The 15,494-nt window shown below is 40.9% G+C and overlaps 1 protein-coding gene across 6 annotated transcripts in view; it reads right to left on the bottom strand.

Annotated features, from left to right (window-relative positions):
- The window catches only part of LOC109913013 (anillin-like), a 58,855-nt gene extending 47,291 nt beyond the window's left edge, over window positions 1-11,564 (bottom strand). For 4 of the 6 annotated variants that reach the window (XM_048605878.1, XM_020512471.2, XM_048605879.1 and 1 more), the window contains exons 1-5: window positions 11,417-11,564; window positions 6,194-6,326; window positions 3,966-4,172; window positions 3,140-3,246; window positions 921-987 (exon numbers count right to left, since the gene is read on the bottom strand). In XM_048605878.1, coding sequence (XP_048461835.1) covers window positions 921-987; window positions 3,140-3,246; window positions 3,966-4,172; window positions 6,194-6,326; window positions 11,417-11,509 — 607 coding nt within the window. In that variant the 5' untranslated portion in view covers window positions 11,510-11,564. The remainder of the gene's footprint in view (window positions 1-920; window positions 988-3,139; window positions 3,247-3,965; window positions 4,173-6,193; window positions 6,327-11,416) is intronic. The other 2 variants (XM_048605880.1, XM_048605881.1) reach the window with 2 other exon arrangements.
- Window positions 11,565-15,494: the final 3,930 nt, after the last annotated feature.

Below are 15,494 nucleotides of genomic sequence, written 5' to 3'. Positions count from 1 at the left end.
TACTTTATAGGGGAGAATACCTCTCAGTAAGTAGTAATGGGAGGTATGCAAGCAGAAAGTCTGGAGCATAGCTTGACTATTTAGAGTATTTTCACAGTTTAATCATGGTAATAAATTAAGGTTCAAGATGCTATTTTGCGTTAACACTGGACCAAAAGGAAAGGGGCTGAGGAAGAGGGATGGGTGAGGAAGCAGGAGGAATTTAAAGAGGAAGGAGAGGGGAGAGGAAAGAAGAGCAGAAAAAGGTAGAATGCCCAAATTTAACTAATGCAACAGCCTTCAAAATGTATTTGTGACTGATAAGTTTTCAATATTCCACATCATAGATAAATGCATACAGTTAATGCTCTTCATACCTATTAATTTCCATGTTCAAAGTCTGCAATATTTTTACATATTAGACTTGGACATTTATTTCAACTTACCCAACTGAAAATGCAGGACCTCAGTGTATAAAAGTAATCTTCATAAATACTGCAATAATGCCAGTCTGTAATGCACTGTAAATATTCAAAAAATGCTACACAAAAAACCTAATAAAAATCACAAATTGGAAGGTAACAAAAAATATAGTTCGAAAAGAAAAGGCAAAAATGAAGAGAAGATGGGCAGTAAAGGGAAAAATATCCTGACAGGAAGAGAAACAATGATCACAGCATGTGAACAAGGGAAAGAATTAACGCAAGACAGACTATAGGAAGTCAGCAAGCAAATCATAGAAGTTTGACCTAATTTTCAACATTTTTGTACCAGTTTTATTGTATTGCAAAGCTGCTGCCTTCCTCATGTTATGCATTCACAAGACAAATTAATTTACGTAGTTTCAGGAAGGGACCTAGTCACACCAGAGTACTTTTGACAGTTACTAATAATGCACAATCACCACATAGGAATTGAAGACTAATACAGATTACACTTACTAGAAATCTTTGCAGTTTTCTCTTTTGTGCAATTCAAGTTAGTTCTCTTTTCAGTTTCCTGCCTGGCCTGCTCCAACAGAAAATGGTAAATTTATTAGCAATCACATGGGAATCAGGAGAGAGCTCAAACTATTTAAATTGATGTCAATCTCACTGAATCTTAATCACATGCCATCATTTTTCAATAGATTTACTGGATAGTCAGGAGTTAGCGTTATATAGCACAGAAACAGACCGTTCGTTCCTACTCACTCATGCCGTCCAAATATCCAAACTGACCTAGTTCTATTTGCCAGCATTTGGCCCATATCCCTCTAAATCCTTCCTATTCATATATCAATCCAGATGCCTTTTAATTGTACTAGCCTCCACCACTTCCTCTGCCAGATCATTCCATATACACACTACCCTCTGCATGAAAAAGTTGCCCCTAACGTCCCTTTTAGATCTTGCCCCTCCCACCTTAAACCTATGGTTTCTAGTTTTAGACTCCCCCACCCTGGAAAAAAAAACAAACAAAAAAAAAAAAACCTCGGCTATTCATCCTATCAATGTCCCTCATGATTTTAAAAACCTCTACAAGGCCACCCCAATTAGCCTCTCCCTATAGCTCAATCCCTCCAATCTCGGCAACATCCTTACAAACCTTTTCAAGTGGAACTCTTAATTTTATCTCCTTGCTTGGCCTCCCGAAGAGGATAGCGTCTCCACCGTTTATGAAAAAGGAATTGAGCCAAGGATCTTAGTGGCGTACATAGCTGCAGACCATACCGGAGTCTAGCAGAATAGACTAGAAGAAAATTGCTCTGAAGTGGGTGTGCTGCTCAGGGGAAATATGCAGAATTAGGGATGGAGGAGATTCAATTCACTGGTGAACCGTTGGTGAGGAATAGCACACCGAGCGGAGCGTTGCAAATGCTCTCTAATAGAAATTTTGCAAATTTCCAACAGATCCCAAACATTGAGTTCTGGGGTTTTCCGATTGGTCGCTAGAGAAACATCCTATTATAAATGCACAAAGATTCTCATTACTACGTCAATACAGTAGTGAAGTAGCTGTATTACTAAATGAAAATACCAATTCCCCAAAAAAGAACATCATAAGGTAATAAGATACAGGACCAGAATTAGGCCATTCAGCCCACTGCGCCTGCTCTGCCATTCAATCATGGCTGGTATGGTCCTCAACCTCATTCTCCTTCTGCCACCCCGTAACCTTTGATCCCCTGACTAATCAAGAACCTATCTCTGTCTTAAATACACTTGATGACTGGGCTTCCTAGCTTTCTGCCCAATGAGTTCCTCAAATTCACTACCCTTACTTGAAGGAATTCCTCATCTCAGTTCTAAAGCGTCACCCCTTCACTTGGAGGCTGTGCCCTCAGGTACTAGTTGTTCCACTAGTGGAAATATCTTCTCCATGTCCGCTCTACTCAGGACTCTCAGTATTCTATAAGTTTCAATCGGAACACCCCCCCACCAAATCAGCCTTCTCAATCTGAGTACAGACCCAGAGCCCTAGCCCACTCCTTAGATGATAATCCATTCATCTCCAGGATCATTCTAGTAATCCTCCTTTCTGGATCCCCTCCAAGGGCAGCATACACATCATTAGATACAGGATCAAAACTGCTCACAATATTCCAAATGCGGTCTGACCAGAGCCTTATTGTTTCATACATTTTGATAAGTTGGTCCAGTCTTCAGCATTGAAAGAAATTCGACCAGAGGGAGACAAACGAGATGTATAGGTATGTTCTATGCTCTATGCTCTGAAAGTATCAACAATCCTCACACAGGTATACAAAATCTGTAGTCCCACTTTAGATTTTCTTTATATTAGTTTAATAACTGTGACACATCCTTGCTGTTCCCATTTGTTGGTCCACATAGGTTTCAGTAGGAGATGTTGGAGTACAGTAACACACACACACACACACACACACACACACATTGACATCCAGCACTCTGATTCAACCTCGTTAAATAAGGCCAGACTATAGCACTTACTCCTGACATTTCACGTACACTTCACAGGTCCATGTCACCAAGACAACAGCATGCAAGATATGCTTAAGGCTCAGTTTGATGGGGGATGGACAGGAGGTAGGTGAAAGCATTCAAAGTGATTTTAAATGAGTTCTAATATGTACCTTCTTCATGGCATGAATGATAGAAACGTTCTTTTAAGGGCTCAGATCATGAGCAGATTGATGTACCTTCTTAATAGCAGGTCTGGCTAATTCATCCTTCCAAGATCCAGTTGTTTCCGGAAGACCTTGCCCATTTTTCATGTCCAAAGACACTCGCGTATCAGGAGAAAGCTCTGAAAAGATAGAACATTAGTTACTGAAAGCATACTCATTCCTTACGAAGTGTTCTGAAGAAGGGTCACTTGACCCGAAATGTTAACTCTGATTTCTCTCCAGATTCAGCCAGACCTGCTGAGCTACTCCAGCAATTTCTATTTTTTTCTCTTTCCTTACTGGCTAACAATTGCCCTCTTAGCTCAATACATCATTGTTAAAACAACAAAATAATTTGCTTTGTGGACCATGGACATTAATCTCAGAATTTTAACTACTGCCTACATATCATTATGCATAAACAAGGTTATTTTGAATTTAACGTGTAGGTAGAGACAGAATGCCACACTAACAAATTTGCACAAGTATTAAAATTTAGAATCCCACATTTAATTTGTTTGAGTATTTAAACACTTTCTGGGACAGTTATGCACAATGATCAAAAAGCAACCTTCACTACATAAATTAATCAAGAATTAAAGTGACAAAAGCAATTCTTTAGCAGATACATCAGTGATGCAGAATTAAGCTACATAAATCTCAAATTCCTGGTTTCGATGTTATTGGTTCATCCCAGCTGTAACAGCCACAGGCACAATAGGCTGCTGCCATTGGCCTCAGGAAAGAAACAGATTTCCCACTACCACAGCTGCTAGCGCTTATAGTACTATCCCTAATAACTGTAATAAAAAAGAAAACAGATACATAGAAACTTGCATCATACTGGAAAAGATCATACCATCAGAATCCCAAGCTTTCTTCTGTTCAGCAAGTCTGTGAAGCCTCGATTTTACTGATGGAACCACAGGAGTGTCTGGTTTGATCTCTTGCTCTAGGGCTCGAAATGCCTTGGAGGATGTAAAAACAGACTCCATAGGATTTATGTTTTCTCTTTCTTCATCCAAGGAAGCACATTTCTGCCTCTTTAGAGCGTCTAGTGGTAGTACTGTAAATCAGAATTATATTAGTGAATCACCGAGTACACGAAATCACTTAATAAAATTACTTGTTGTAAAGCTTTTACAACAGATACAAGTTTTTTTATCTACTTTTCTTAGCTATTAATGCAATTTGTTAAAACAGCAAGAAGAGGCACTCACTTGGAAGAGTTAAACTAGAGAGCAATACAACCAGGATAAACATTGTACACCAAAAACACACAGCTAACCTGTTTTTCCACACCGCTCTTATTTATTCACGTTTGCTAAATGCCATGATATCACAAATGTTAACTCATGCAATTTAATCTAAAATAGTAAAAACGGGAAAAAATGTTGTCTCATTAAGAATCAAGAAACTACTGGATTGTTGTTGAAATTCATTTGGTTCACCAATATCCAGTAGAGGAGGCTATCCTATTCATACCTGATCTGGCCTACGAGAGCCAGATTCACAGCAATGTGGTTGACTCTTAACTATCCAGTGACATGGCCCAGCAAGCCAGTCAGTTCAACAGTAAATGCTGATCTCATCAAAAATGAATTAAAAAATAAATAAGAATCACTGGCAAGGCAAACATTTATTGTCTATCTTCAGTTGCCCAATGAGGTGATAGCAAACCTAACGATTAGATGTATGTTAGGAAGTGATTACGATCTCATAGCATTGATAGGCAGACAATGCCAGAATTCTAACCTTGTGATAATGAAGGAATAACAGTATAGCTTAAAGTCAGGATATGTGCAATTTGAAGGATAGGTTGCAAGCACTGGAGTTCCATGCATCGGCTGGTCTTCAAATGGTAAAAGTTGCAAATATGGAAATTGCTATAAAGTGCTTTGACAAGTTGCTGCAGTGAATCTCGTCGTTGGTGGTGCACACTGTTGCTGTTGTCACCACTTGAACCACTGGTGCACGATCAAGTGAACTGATTTGATTTGGTTGGTGTTGAAGTTAATATTCCTGGAGCAGCACTCATCCAGGCAGTGAAGAATATTTTCTTACACTCCTAAATTGTGCCTTGTAGATGATAATCAGGTTTAGCAGAGCGGGTTACTTGCCAAATAATTTCTAACCTTATAGGCTCTTGCAGCCATAATATTTATAGGAATGACATGCTTATGTGGTTAAGTGGGGGCCCTGGGATGCTCATGGTGGGGCATTCGACTATGATTACATTGTTGAAAGTCAAGGAGAGGTAGCTTACTCTCTTGTTGATGTTAACTGCTTGACAGTTGTGTGGTGTAAAATGTTACTTGCCACCTACTTGCATAAGTTTGAATGCTGCCTAGGTATTGCTGCACATAGGCATAGACTGCCTCATTACCCAAGGAGTCGCAAACAGCATCGAACACTGCATTCAACAAATATCTCCATTTCTGACCTTGGGAAAAAAGGTCTATAGTGAAGATGCTAGTGCCGAGGACATTGCCCAAACAGATGTCGGTCAGTAGGTCATTGCCTGAGTAAATGGTACTTGATAGTGTAACATATCTTTCACTTTGCTGCTGTTTGTAGACTGTTGGGGTGGGTTGGATTTGTCCTACTGCATTTAACTTAGAAATCCAGGGATGTCTGGGTTATTTGATATCGAATGATAATGAAAACTATAAATAGTCCATCCACACGGCATATTCGTGAGAGATATAAGTTAGGGAGAATGAGGGAACATATTTAAATATATATTTGCAAGCGAGGAAATATAGTGTAGATATCAAGAAGATTTTGTACAAGCAGAAGATTGTAGACCTGTTGGAATAAAAAGTCAAGTTGGGACATACAAGTATCCAGAAAGGGAGCAAGGAAAGGTAAAATTACAATATTTAAAAGGCATCTGGATGGGTACATGAATAGGAAGGGTTGAGGGGGACACGAGCAAAATGCTGGCAAATGGGACTAGATTTATTTTAGGATATTTGGTCGGCATGGATGAGTTGGGCCAAAGGGTGCGTTTGCATGCTGTATAGTTCTAACTCTGAACGGGAGCAACTTCAGGGAGGAACTGGTTGTAGTTTAACACAAACTGACCATTGTCACTTCCATCACTCTCGGTAGGTTGCTGTCTCAGGCGTTTCAAAGGGCCTCGCAGCATTGCTTCTACACTGTGAAGAGACATTTTTTCCCCTTTTCCTTTTCTTTTGGACAATTTGCCGTCTGTAACCTAAAAAGAAAAGGAAGCACTAAATAAATAATTGTGAACTGTTATGTATTCATATCCAAGAGGTTTGAATAGTTTTTCCCCCAAATTAGAGTAAGGGGAAAAGGATTAAAAACAAAGTTGCTGGAAAAGCTCAGCAGGTCTGTGATACAAAACGTTAACTCTTTTTCCCTTCAGAGGCTGCCAGACCTGCTGAGCTTTTCCAGCAACTTTGTTTTTGATCCTCATTTACAGCATCTGCAGTTCTTTCGATTTTTATGAACGGGAAAAGGATGTTGTGGTGATTTAAGGTTCAAAGCAGCAAGCAAGTTCAGTCCTAGTAGCAACAAGCACTGCTCACACCATTTGAAAATTTGCATCAAAATGCAAGAGCACAGGTTTTAAAACAGATGTCAAATGCATAACCATCTATGCAAGTATTAGGAGCTAGTGAATCAGTCAGAGCCTAGTCCACCATGCCAAGTCATGACTGATCATCTAACTCAACTTATTCTCACATGCCTCGATATCTTTAACAAGTAGAAACCTGTAAATCTCTCAAACTTAATGACAACTTTCACGGTCCTCTCCGTTGAAGAACTCCAAAGGTTCACTAATCTTTAATTGAAGAAGTTCTGCCTTATTGCATTCTTAAATGGCTTGCCTTTTATTCTGAGACTATTCACATTGTTCCAGACCACACAGCCAAGGGAAGCATCCTTTCTGCAGCTCCTGTATTTAGAAATATCCAGAAATAAAGTTTCAAAAATCCCAAAAGAGTCTTTGTTTAAGTAAGTTATGACTTAGATGATAGCACTGTCACCTGAACATAAAGGTCGCAGATATAAACCCCATACTGGAGGATTGCACACGACTATCTAGATTGACATTGTGGAACTGAAGGCATTTAAAAAAATTATTCATGTGAGAAAGTCATTAAATGACCATCCCTAATTGCCCTGGTGGTAATAAACTGCCTTCCTGAATACCTGCACTCTTTTGGATGGAGAGTTACTTACAATGTTACAAGTCAGAATGGAGTGCAGCTTGGAGGGAAACTTGCAGCTGATGGCATTCATGTCCTTGCATGTGCTACCCTGCTCTTCTAGGTGGTAGAGATCTCAGGTTTGCAAGGTTCTGTCAAAAGGATCCTTGACAAGAGTTTCTACAGTGAATCAGTAGATGGTACACACCACTGCCAGTGTCATTGAAGGGAGCGAATATTGAAAGTGGTAGTTCAAATCAAGCAGGCAGCTTCACATTGTCCATGGCAAAGCATCGAGTGGTGCTGGGAGTTGTAACCATCCCTGCAAGCAGAGATTACTGCATCACAACCCTGTCTTATGCCTTGCAGACGGTGGACATGTCTTAGGACAGGAGGGGAGTTACTTGCTGCAGAATTCCAAGCCGCTGACATGCTCTTGTAGCCAGTATGCAGTTTCTGGGTAATGGTAACACTCGGGATGTCAGTGAGAGAATTCACTTGTGGTAATGCCTTTGAATGTTACGTGGCGATGGCTAGATTGTTTCTTGCTAGAGTTGGCTGTTGCCTAGCACTGAGAGACATGAATGGTTGCACTATTGAACATAGGCACTGCCTTTCAGATGAATTATTACATGGAGCAGCATCTGCTCTCTCAGGAAGCTAGAAAAGGCTCCATGATATTTTGAAAAGCAGGGGAATTTTTCCCATTGTCCGGTCAACATTTATTCCTGAGAGGCCTAGTGTTCAAACTGCTCTTTTTTTCCAAAGAAATACAACCATGAGCACACTACAGTACTTCATTGCTTGTCAAATGGTTTGAAAGAGAGAATGCCAAAGACTTATACCAACACAAGTTTTTCTCATTCTGCACCCAGGTGTAGTGAACACCACAGACCAAGAACAACATCATGTCACAAAGGACCAACCTAAATCACTAACTACTCCTGAAAGTCCAACAGTATTTGCACACAGCAAGATCCCAAGAAAATTAAACTGTGGTGTAGATTATATAACGAAAACAACATGGAAGGAGCATTAGATAAATTATTCAGCTACGATTTTAGTGAATGGCAGGTCTTTAACATCAAGTCCATCTTTCTTCCCTATCTCTGGATTTTCTGAAATGCCCAAAAAACCTGTTAATTTCAGGCTTGAATATACTCAATGAATCATTCAGATAAACTATAAGCCAGGTAGATTAGCAGTCATTGAAAAAAAATACAAGCATCCATTCACGACAGTAATAGTACATTTAGAAAGTTATAAAACCATGCTGTTTCTGCTGCAATGAAAATGAAACAGGATCTGAAAAAGGGTAGTAGAGTTCTCTGAAGATTTAGCAAGGGTGGATAAGACTGTACTCAAAAATTCTCCACACATTATATCTAGCAGGATAGAATCAGGAAAAACTATTGCAACCTCTATTAATGACTTGGGTATTGGTAACAGCCCTATTACATCCAAATTTGCTGCTGATATAAAGATAAATAGCAAAGCAAGTTGTGAAAAGGACAGCTTGCAAGAAGTATATAGGCAAGTTAAGTGAGTGGGCCAAAAGCTGGCAGATGGAGTATAATATGGGAGAACAGGTGAGGAGGAATTTCTAATTAGAGTCTTTGGAAATTTTCATCCAGAGAACATTAAAACCACTGAATATACAATGTTGCAGTTAGACGAGTCCTTTTACAAGAAGGCTGTCAAATAGCTGTGGCAAATAAGTGGAAAATTAGACCTGACGCCATAATAGACATCGAAACTGTTCAGTATTCAATGGGCTGATTAGACAGCAGTCTTAGGAGCAGTGAATCTTTACAAACCCTCTACTGTAAGTTTATTGATTTTTAGGCAAGATCAAGTTACATACAGTACCCTTTAGCTGTAGCTAAAGAACTATATTAATGTTAGCAAGACACTCATTCATTCCCAGTCCCATTGTAATAAAGCCTAGCAGACCTTTTGCCTTCCTCTTTGATGGATGTACATGCACTTTTAACTTTATGATTCATGCACAAGGAGCCCAAATTCATCTGCACTGTTACATCCCACTGATCTTATTGAACAGACAATGCGCCTTGGAGATATGATGGAAAGGGGTAGCGTCTCTAAATGAATAATCAAGATCTGAGTAATGCTTTGGGAATCTGGATTCAAATCCCACCATGGCAGAGACAGTCAATTTTAATTTTTAAAAAATCTGGAACTGAAAGTCTAACGATGACTAGAATATAATCAACAATTGTTGTTAAAAATCATATGGTTCACTGCTGTCCTTCAGGGATGGAAGTCTCACCTGGACTGGCCTACAGATAATTCCAGATTGTGTATGGTGGTTAATTCTTAACTGTCCATTAAAATGGCCTAGCAAACCACTGGTTTGTATTTAACAGCTAAAAAAAAGTCTCAAAAACAGAATGAAAACACTGACACCAACTATTCTATCACCTTATTCTAGACGTTAACTAGTCCTCTATCCATAACATATTATCCCAATCCCACAGCTTGTGCAAGGAGGAAACGTGGCCACAGCAATTTTAATTACATTTATACACATCACCAGCAGACCTCAAAGGTCTGTTTCTACCAATGCAAGAGAATTCATCAAATCTTATCAAAGTAAGTGCAGATATAATAGGGTAGCAATCCAGGGTTTTGTGAAATGTTAGCTTAAAATTGCGTGCTTGGATAGAAATTCAAACTTAATTTTCTACTTAATCCAGTTTATAAGTCCCAGGCTGAATTTTTCTTCCATTCACTTAGGGCTAGAAAGGTCACAAGTTTCCTTACCTACATCTGACTTCATGTTATGAAACTTCATGAGATCTGGAGCCAATGTTAAAGACTCCCAGGGCACTCTGTGCCAACTGTTTCAACATCAATGCTGGGTCCATCTTGCCAGTAGATTACCCAGGGATGGTAGTGGTAGTGTCTGGGGCATTTTGTGACTATTCAACTGTGTGACAATTTCAGCCCTAGATGGTAATTGGAAGAAGTTTGCAGGGTCAGTAGGGCTGGGCTTGCTGTTGTTATTTCCAGGGCCTTGGATAATGCCAGGTTGTCAGTTTGGTTTCTTTCCTTTTATCAGACTTTGTTGTGACAGATGGTCCTGCTTACTGAGTTAGCCAAATGCAGTTTAAGTGACAGAGGCAACTGAACTCTTCAATATGCGAGCAAAGAAAAGTGATAACATATTCAGTGTCCCTAATCATACTTGATGTAAGTACGTACCTAGAAGTCAGATTACAGGATGAAACTCAATTGTAACAGCTCCACAGCCAGATTGAAGCTTCAGAAATTTCATTCAGAACAGACAGAAAATTGGAACAGATCAGCATTATAACTTTCATTATGCATTGAGCTACTATCTCTCAAAAGAAAATGCAAACAAAAAACCCCTGAAGACTGCAACTGCAAAGGTTAGTGCCCAGTGGCCACAGCAGGCTGACAGTTGCAGAGTCTAACGAGCAATGAGCAGATTCGCTGATGATGCAGGAACATGTAAGCTGGGTGTGGGCAAATTCCGTCCAGATGAGAAATTCCGAGGCAGTTTCCAGCAGATTTTGGGTGGGGGTGGGGCGTAGCGAAGCGAGAGAGGTTAAGGAAAGAAGGTTCAAGCAATTGGAAGGGGCGATTTAAAAAAAAAAAAAGTCCTCAATGGGGTAAACGTTTGGCCATTTGCCTTGATGTCTTGTTGTGTTTCAAAGTTTTTCTCAGAATGTGATCTATCCCGTTTTTTGGTATGGGGGGGGGGGGGGGGGGGGGGGGGGTGAAGATTGCGTGCGTTTACACTCCTGCAATATTCCACACCTTTAATTTAAAAAAATAATCAACAAACAAAAGGACTTTCTTTTTCGGAAATAAAAACGGTGACGAGATTTTTCCACGTCAGACGGCATATATCAAAGAATAAAACAAGACTCGCAAAGTACATTAAAAGCGGTGAGGCGAGCGAGCCGCCGACCTTCAGTGGAAATGGCCGTGAATCAGCAATCCTCTCCCCGGTGACCGAGCACCCCTTCCTCCCTTCCTCCCTTCCTCCCTTCCTCCCTTCCTCCCTTCCTCCCTTTCTCCCTTTCTCCCTTCCTCCCTTTCTCTCGACCCCCACCTGGTGACCGAGCCCACTCACACTTACCCCTTCTGTCGATAGCACCAACTGCCGCTCCTGTCGTTTAAACTCCGCGCCCTTTCCCGCACATGCGCAAATACCAACCGTCACCCACCACATCCGCCTTAACCAACGCACTGCGCATGTCAGACAGCAAGCTGCCGTCCCTTTGAAGCAAGATGGCCCATTGCTAATGGGCGGCTCTCTCTCCCTGGCTATCGCCTCCTCTCGGCAGGAAGCTGTTATAATCCTAAAACTACCTATTTCTACTTCATTCATGAATTATCTACAAGTGGAAAACAGTTCTTCACAGACTTTGCAGAAAATACAGTGGGATTTTGACATTCTTCAATAAAATTTCAATCCATTTGCAACAAAAACGGTATTTTTTAAACATGAAAGGAAGCTATTTGCTGATTACAGCGGAAGTCACACGACACCTGGTTATAGTCCAACAGGTTTATTTGAAATCACAAGATTTCAGAGTGCAGCACCTTTGTCAGGTGTAGATTAAAGGGCGGAGATGGCTTTTGGTAGAATGATATGCTCTTCCTGTTGGATGTTGCAGATTTAGGGAGAATTTCAATGTTCCTGGAAATTATCTCTGTGGGAAGTGTGTGAACCCCATTGGGTTGCAGGATCAGTTGGAGCAGCAGTTAGAAGCAATGAGGAATTTACAGGAGCCAGGAGTGTGACAGATGGCAGTTTCAGGAAGTGAGAAAAACTACAGATACAGTCAGGTATATGGTTTACCATTAGGAAGGGTAGGAGAGATAGCCAGGTAGTGCGGGAGTCTCCGGAGGCTAACCCATCTCAAACTGATATGCCGTTTTGTATACTGTAGGGGATGATGGCCTCTCAGGGGAATATATCACTGACAGCCAGGTTTCAGGTACGGACACTGTAATGATGGATTTGTCAGTTTCCAAACGATCGGTTGTGGCAGGGTACTGTCTGGTCGTGCATAGACAGACTTTCTGCGGCCGAGAGCAAGACATCAGAATGATGTGTTGCCTCCCTGGTGCCAGGGTCAAGGAGGTTGGTGCAGAACATTCTCAATGGGGACAGTGACCAGCAGAAAGCTGATGTATGCGTTGGAACCAATGACACAGGAAGAGAAAGGGACACGGTTCTGCAGAGAGAATATAGGAAATTAGGCAGGTGATTAAAAAGTGGGTCCTTGAGGGTAGTAATATCTGGATAACTCCCAGTGCCATGTGCTAGTGAGAGTAGGAATAGGAGGATAGGGCAGATGAATGCAAGGCTGAGGATCTGGTGCAGGGGGCAGGGATTCACGTTTTCAGATCATTTGGAACTCTTCTGGAGTAGAAGTGACCTGTATAAGAAGGACAGTTGCACCTGAATTGGAAGGGGATCAATATCCTGGCAGGCAGATTTGCTAGAGCTGCTCCGCAGGCTTTTAATTAGTAAGGCGGGGGAACCCAAAGAGATACTGAGAAAAGGGATAAGTCTGAGTCTAGTACAGGAGAGAAGAGCAAGTTAAATAGTCAAGGCAGCCAAGAGCTAGGTAGAGAATGAAGTAGGTCTGATAAATTAAACTACATTTATTTCAATGCAAGAAGCCTGACAAATAAGGAAGATGAACTCCGGGCACAGTTGTGACTGGAATATCATAGCTATTACAGAAACGTGGCTCAGGGATGCACAAGACTAGCAGCTTAATGCTCCAGGGTAAGATGCTGTAGAAAAGATAGAAGGGCGGGGGAGGGGCAAGAGAGGTGAAGGAGTAGCATTTTTGGTTAAGGATAATATTACGGCCATACTGAAGGAGGATATTTCCTGGGAGAACATCCAGTAAAGTTATATGGGTGGAACTGAGAAATAAGAAAGGGATGATCACCTTATTGGGATTGTACTATAGGTCGCCCAAATAGTCAGTGGGAAATTGAGAAGCAAATGTATAAAGAGATCTCAGACATCTGTAAGAATAATAGGATTATAACTGGAGGGGATTTTAACTTTCCAAACATAGACTGCCATTGTGTTAGGGCTTGTTTGGAGAGGAGTTTGTTCAATGTGTTCAAGAAAATTTTCTTGTTCAGTGTGTGGACATGGCCTTCTCTTGTGAAATAAGGCAGGGCAAGTGACTGAGGTGTCAGTGAGGGAGCATGTGGGGCCAGTGATTATAATTCTATTAGTTTTAAAATAGTTATGGTAAAAGATGGGCCAGATCTAAAGTTTCATTTCTAAATTGGAGTAAGGCCAATTTTGATGGTATCAGGCAGGAACTTTCAAAAGTTGATTGGGAGAAGCTATTCGCAGGTAAAGGGATGGTTGGAGAGTGGGGGGGCCTGTAAAAGTGAGAAAATAAGAGTTCAGAGATAGTACGTTCCTATTAGTGCAAAGGGTAAGGGTGGTAGGTGTAGGGAATGCTAGAGTCTCTGGTTAAGAAAAAAAGGAGGCTTATGTAAAGTATAGACAGCTGGGATCAAGTGAATTCCTAAGAGGAGTCTAAGGGCAGTAGGAATATACTTAAGAGGGAAATCAGGAGGGCAAAAGGGGACATGAGATAGCTTTGGCAACTAGAGTCAAGGAGATTCCAAAGAAATTCTACAAATACATTAAGGACAAGAGAGTAACTAGGGACAGAACAGGGCCCCTTAAAGATCAACAAGTCCATCTATGTGTGGAACCACGGGAGATGGGTAAGATACCAAATGAGTATTTTGCATCAGTGTTTACTGTGGAGAAGGATATGGAAGCGAGAGAACTTGGGGACATAAATAGTGATAGCTTGAAAAGTATCCATAGTACAGAAGAGGAGGTGCTGGACGTCTTAAAATGCACAAAGGTGGATAAATCCATGGGACTCGAACAAGTGTATCCCAGAATTTTGTGGGAAACTAGGGAAGTGATTGCTGGGCCCCTTGGTGAGATATTTGTATCATTGATAGCTACAGATGAGATGCTGGAGGACTGGAGTTTGGCTAATGTGGTGCCATTATTTAAGAAAGGTGGTAAGGAAAAGCCAGGGAATTATAGACCGGTGAGCCTGACATCTATGTACTGGATGAAGAATGGTATTAGGTAAGACTGGGAACATATCATTGAACTTCCCAATTCCTCCTCACTCTATTGGGTTTGTAAGTAGCTGGCAAAGATTCTGTTTTCTTGATTCAATCAAAAACCTTCTTGAGACCATGGGGACCTTTAAAGATTAAAGAGAAGTCTGCCAGAATCACAGTGGCAGATTAGTAATAAAATTAACTTCCATCCAAGAGTCATGAGCTCAGTTTCCTGCCCTCTAATCCTGGAAGTGTTAACACATTTCATCGATGCTAAGACTTGGCTCAGTTAGTTGTATCAAGGTTCAATCATATCTAGTCTCACCCATGAACAATAGGAACTTGAGAGGGATAGCAAAGGATAAAAATAACACCTGTGAGCTAGTGGCTTCAAAAATGCAAAATGTTTGGGGTGTGATGGGGTAAGAGAAAGAACTCCATGCCTTCATGTACTCATCCCATCGTGGGATGATAGCACTGACATATGAAGACAGACTGAATTAGTTAGGAATATATTCACTGGAGTTTAGAAGAATGAGGGGAGATCTCATAGAGACCTATAAAGTTCTAACAGGACTATACGTGGTAAACTCAGGAAGAATGTTCCTGATGACCAGGCAGTCCAGAACCAGGAGTCACAGTCACAGTCTAAGGATTTGGGTTGGACATTTAGGACTGGGATAAGGAGAAATGTCTTCACCAAGAGTTTGGTTAGCCTGTGGAATTGTCTGCCACAGAAAGCAGTTGAGACCAAAACATTGAAGATTTTCAAGAAGGAGTTAGATATGGTTCTTAGGGCCAAAGGGATGGGTGAGAAAATGAGAATATTGCATGATCACGTATGGTCATGTTGACTGGCCTATTCTTGTTCCTATTTTCTATGAAAAAAGAAGATAAATATTATTTTGTCTCCTAGCTAAGTTCACAGCCTTAACCACAATGCCATTTCTTATCCAATTGGGAGGTTAAGTGACTTGTTCCCAGCCTTACTTAATACAGCTCTTCAGCTGGAGAGATAGATCTGCTTCCTTATTTACAAAGAGATATCACCACTAAGGCCAAAAGAAGTTGAGGCAAAT

This window comes from Rhincodon typus, chromosome 15, assembly GCF_021869965.1.
Source record: "Rhincodon typus isolate 14 chromosome 15, sRhiTyp1.1, whole genome shotgun sequence".
Classification (NCBI taxonomy): Eukaryota; Metazoa; Chordata; class Chondrichthyes; order Orectolobiformes; family Rhincodontidae; genus Rhincodon; species Rhincodon typus.
Note: the sequence above shows the minus strand (reverse complement) of the source record. Positions and strands in the feature narration are given on the sequence as shown.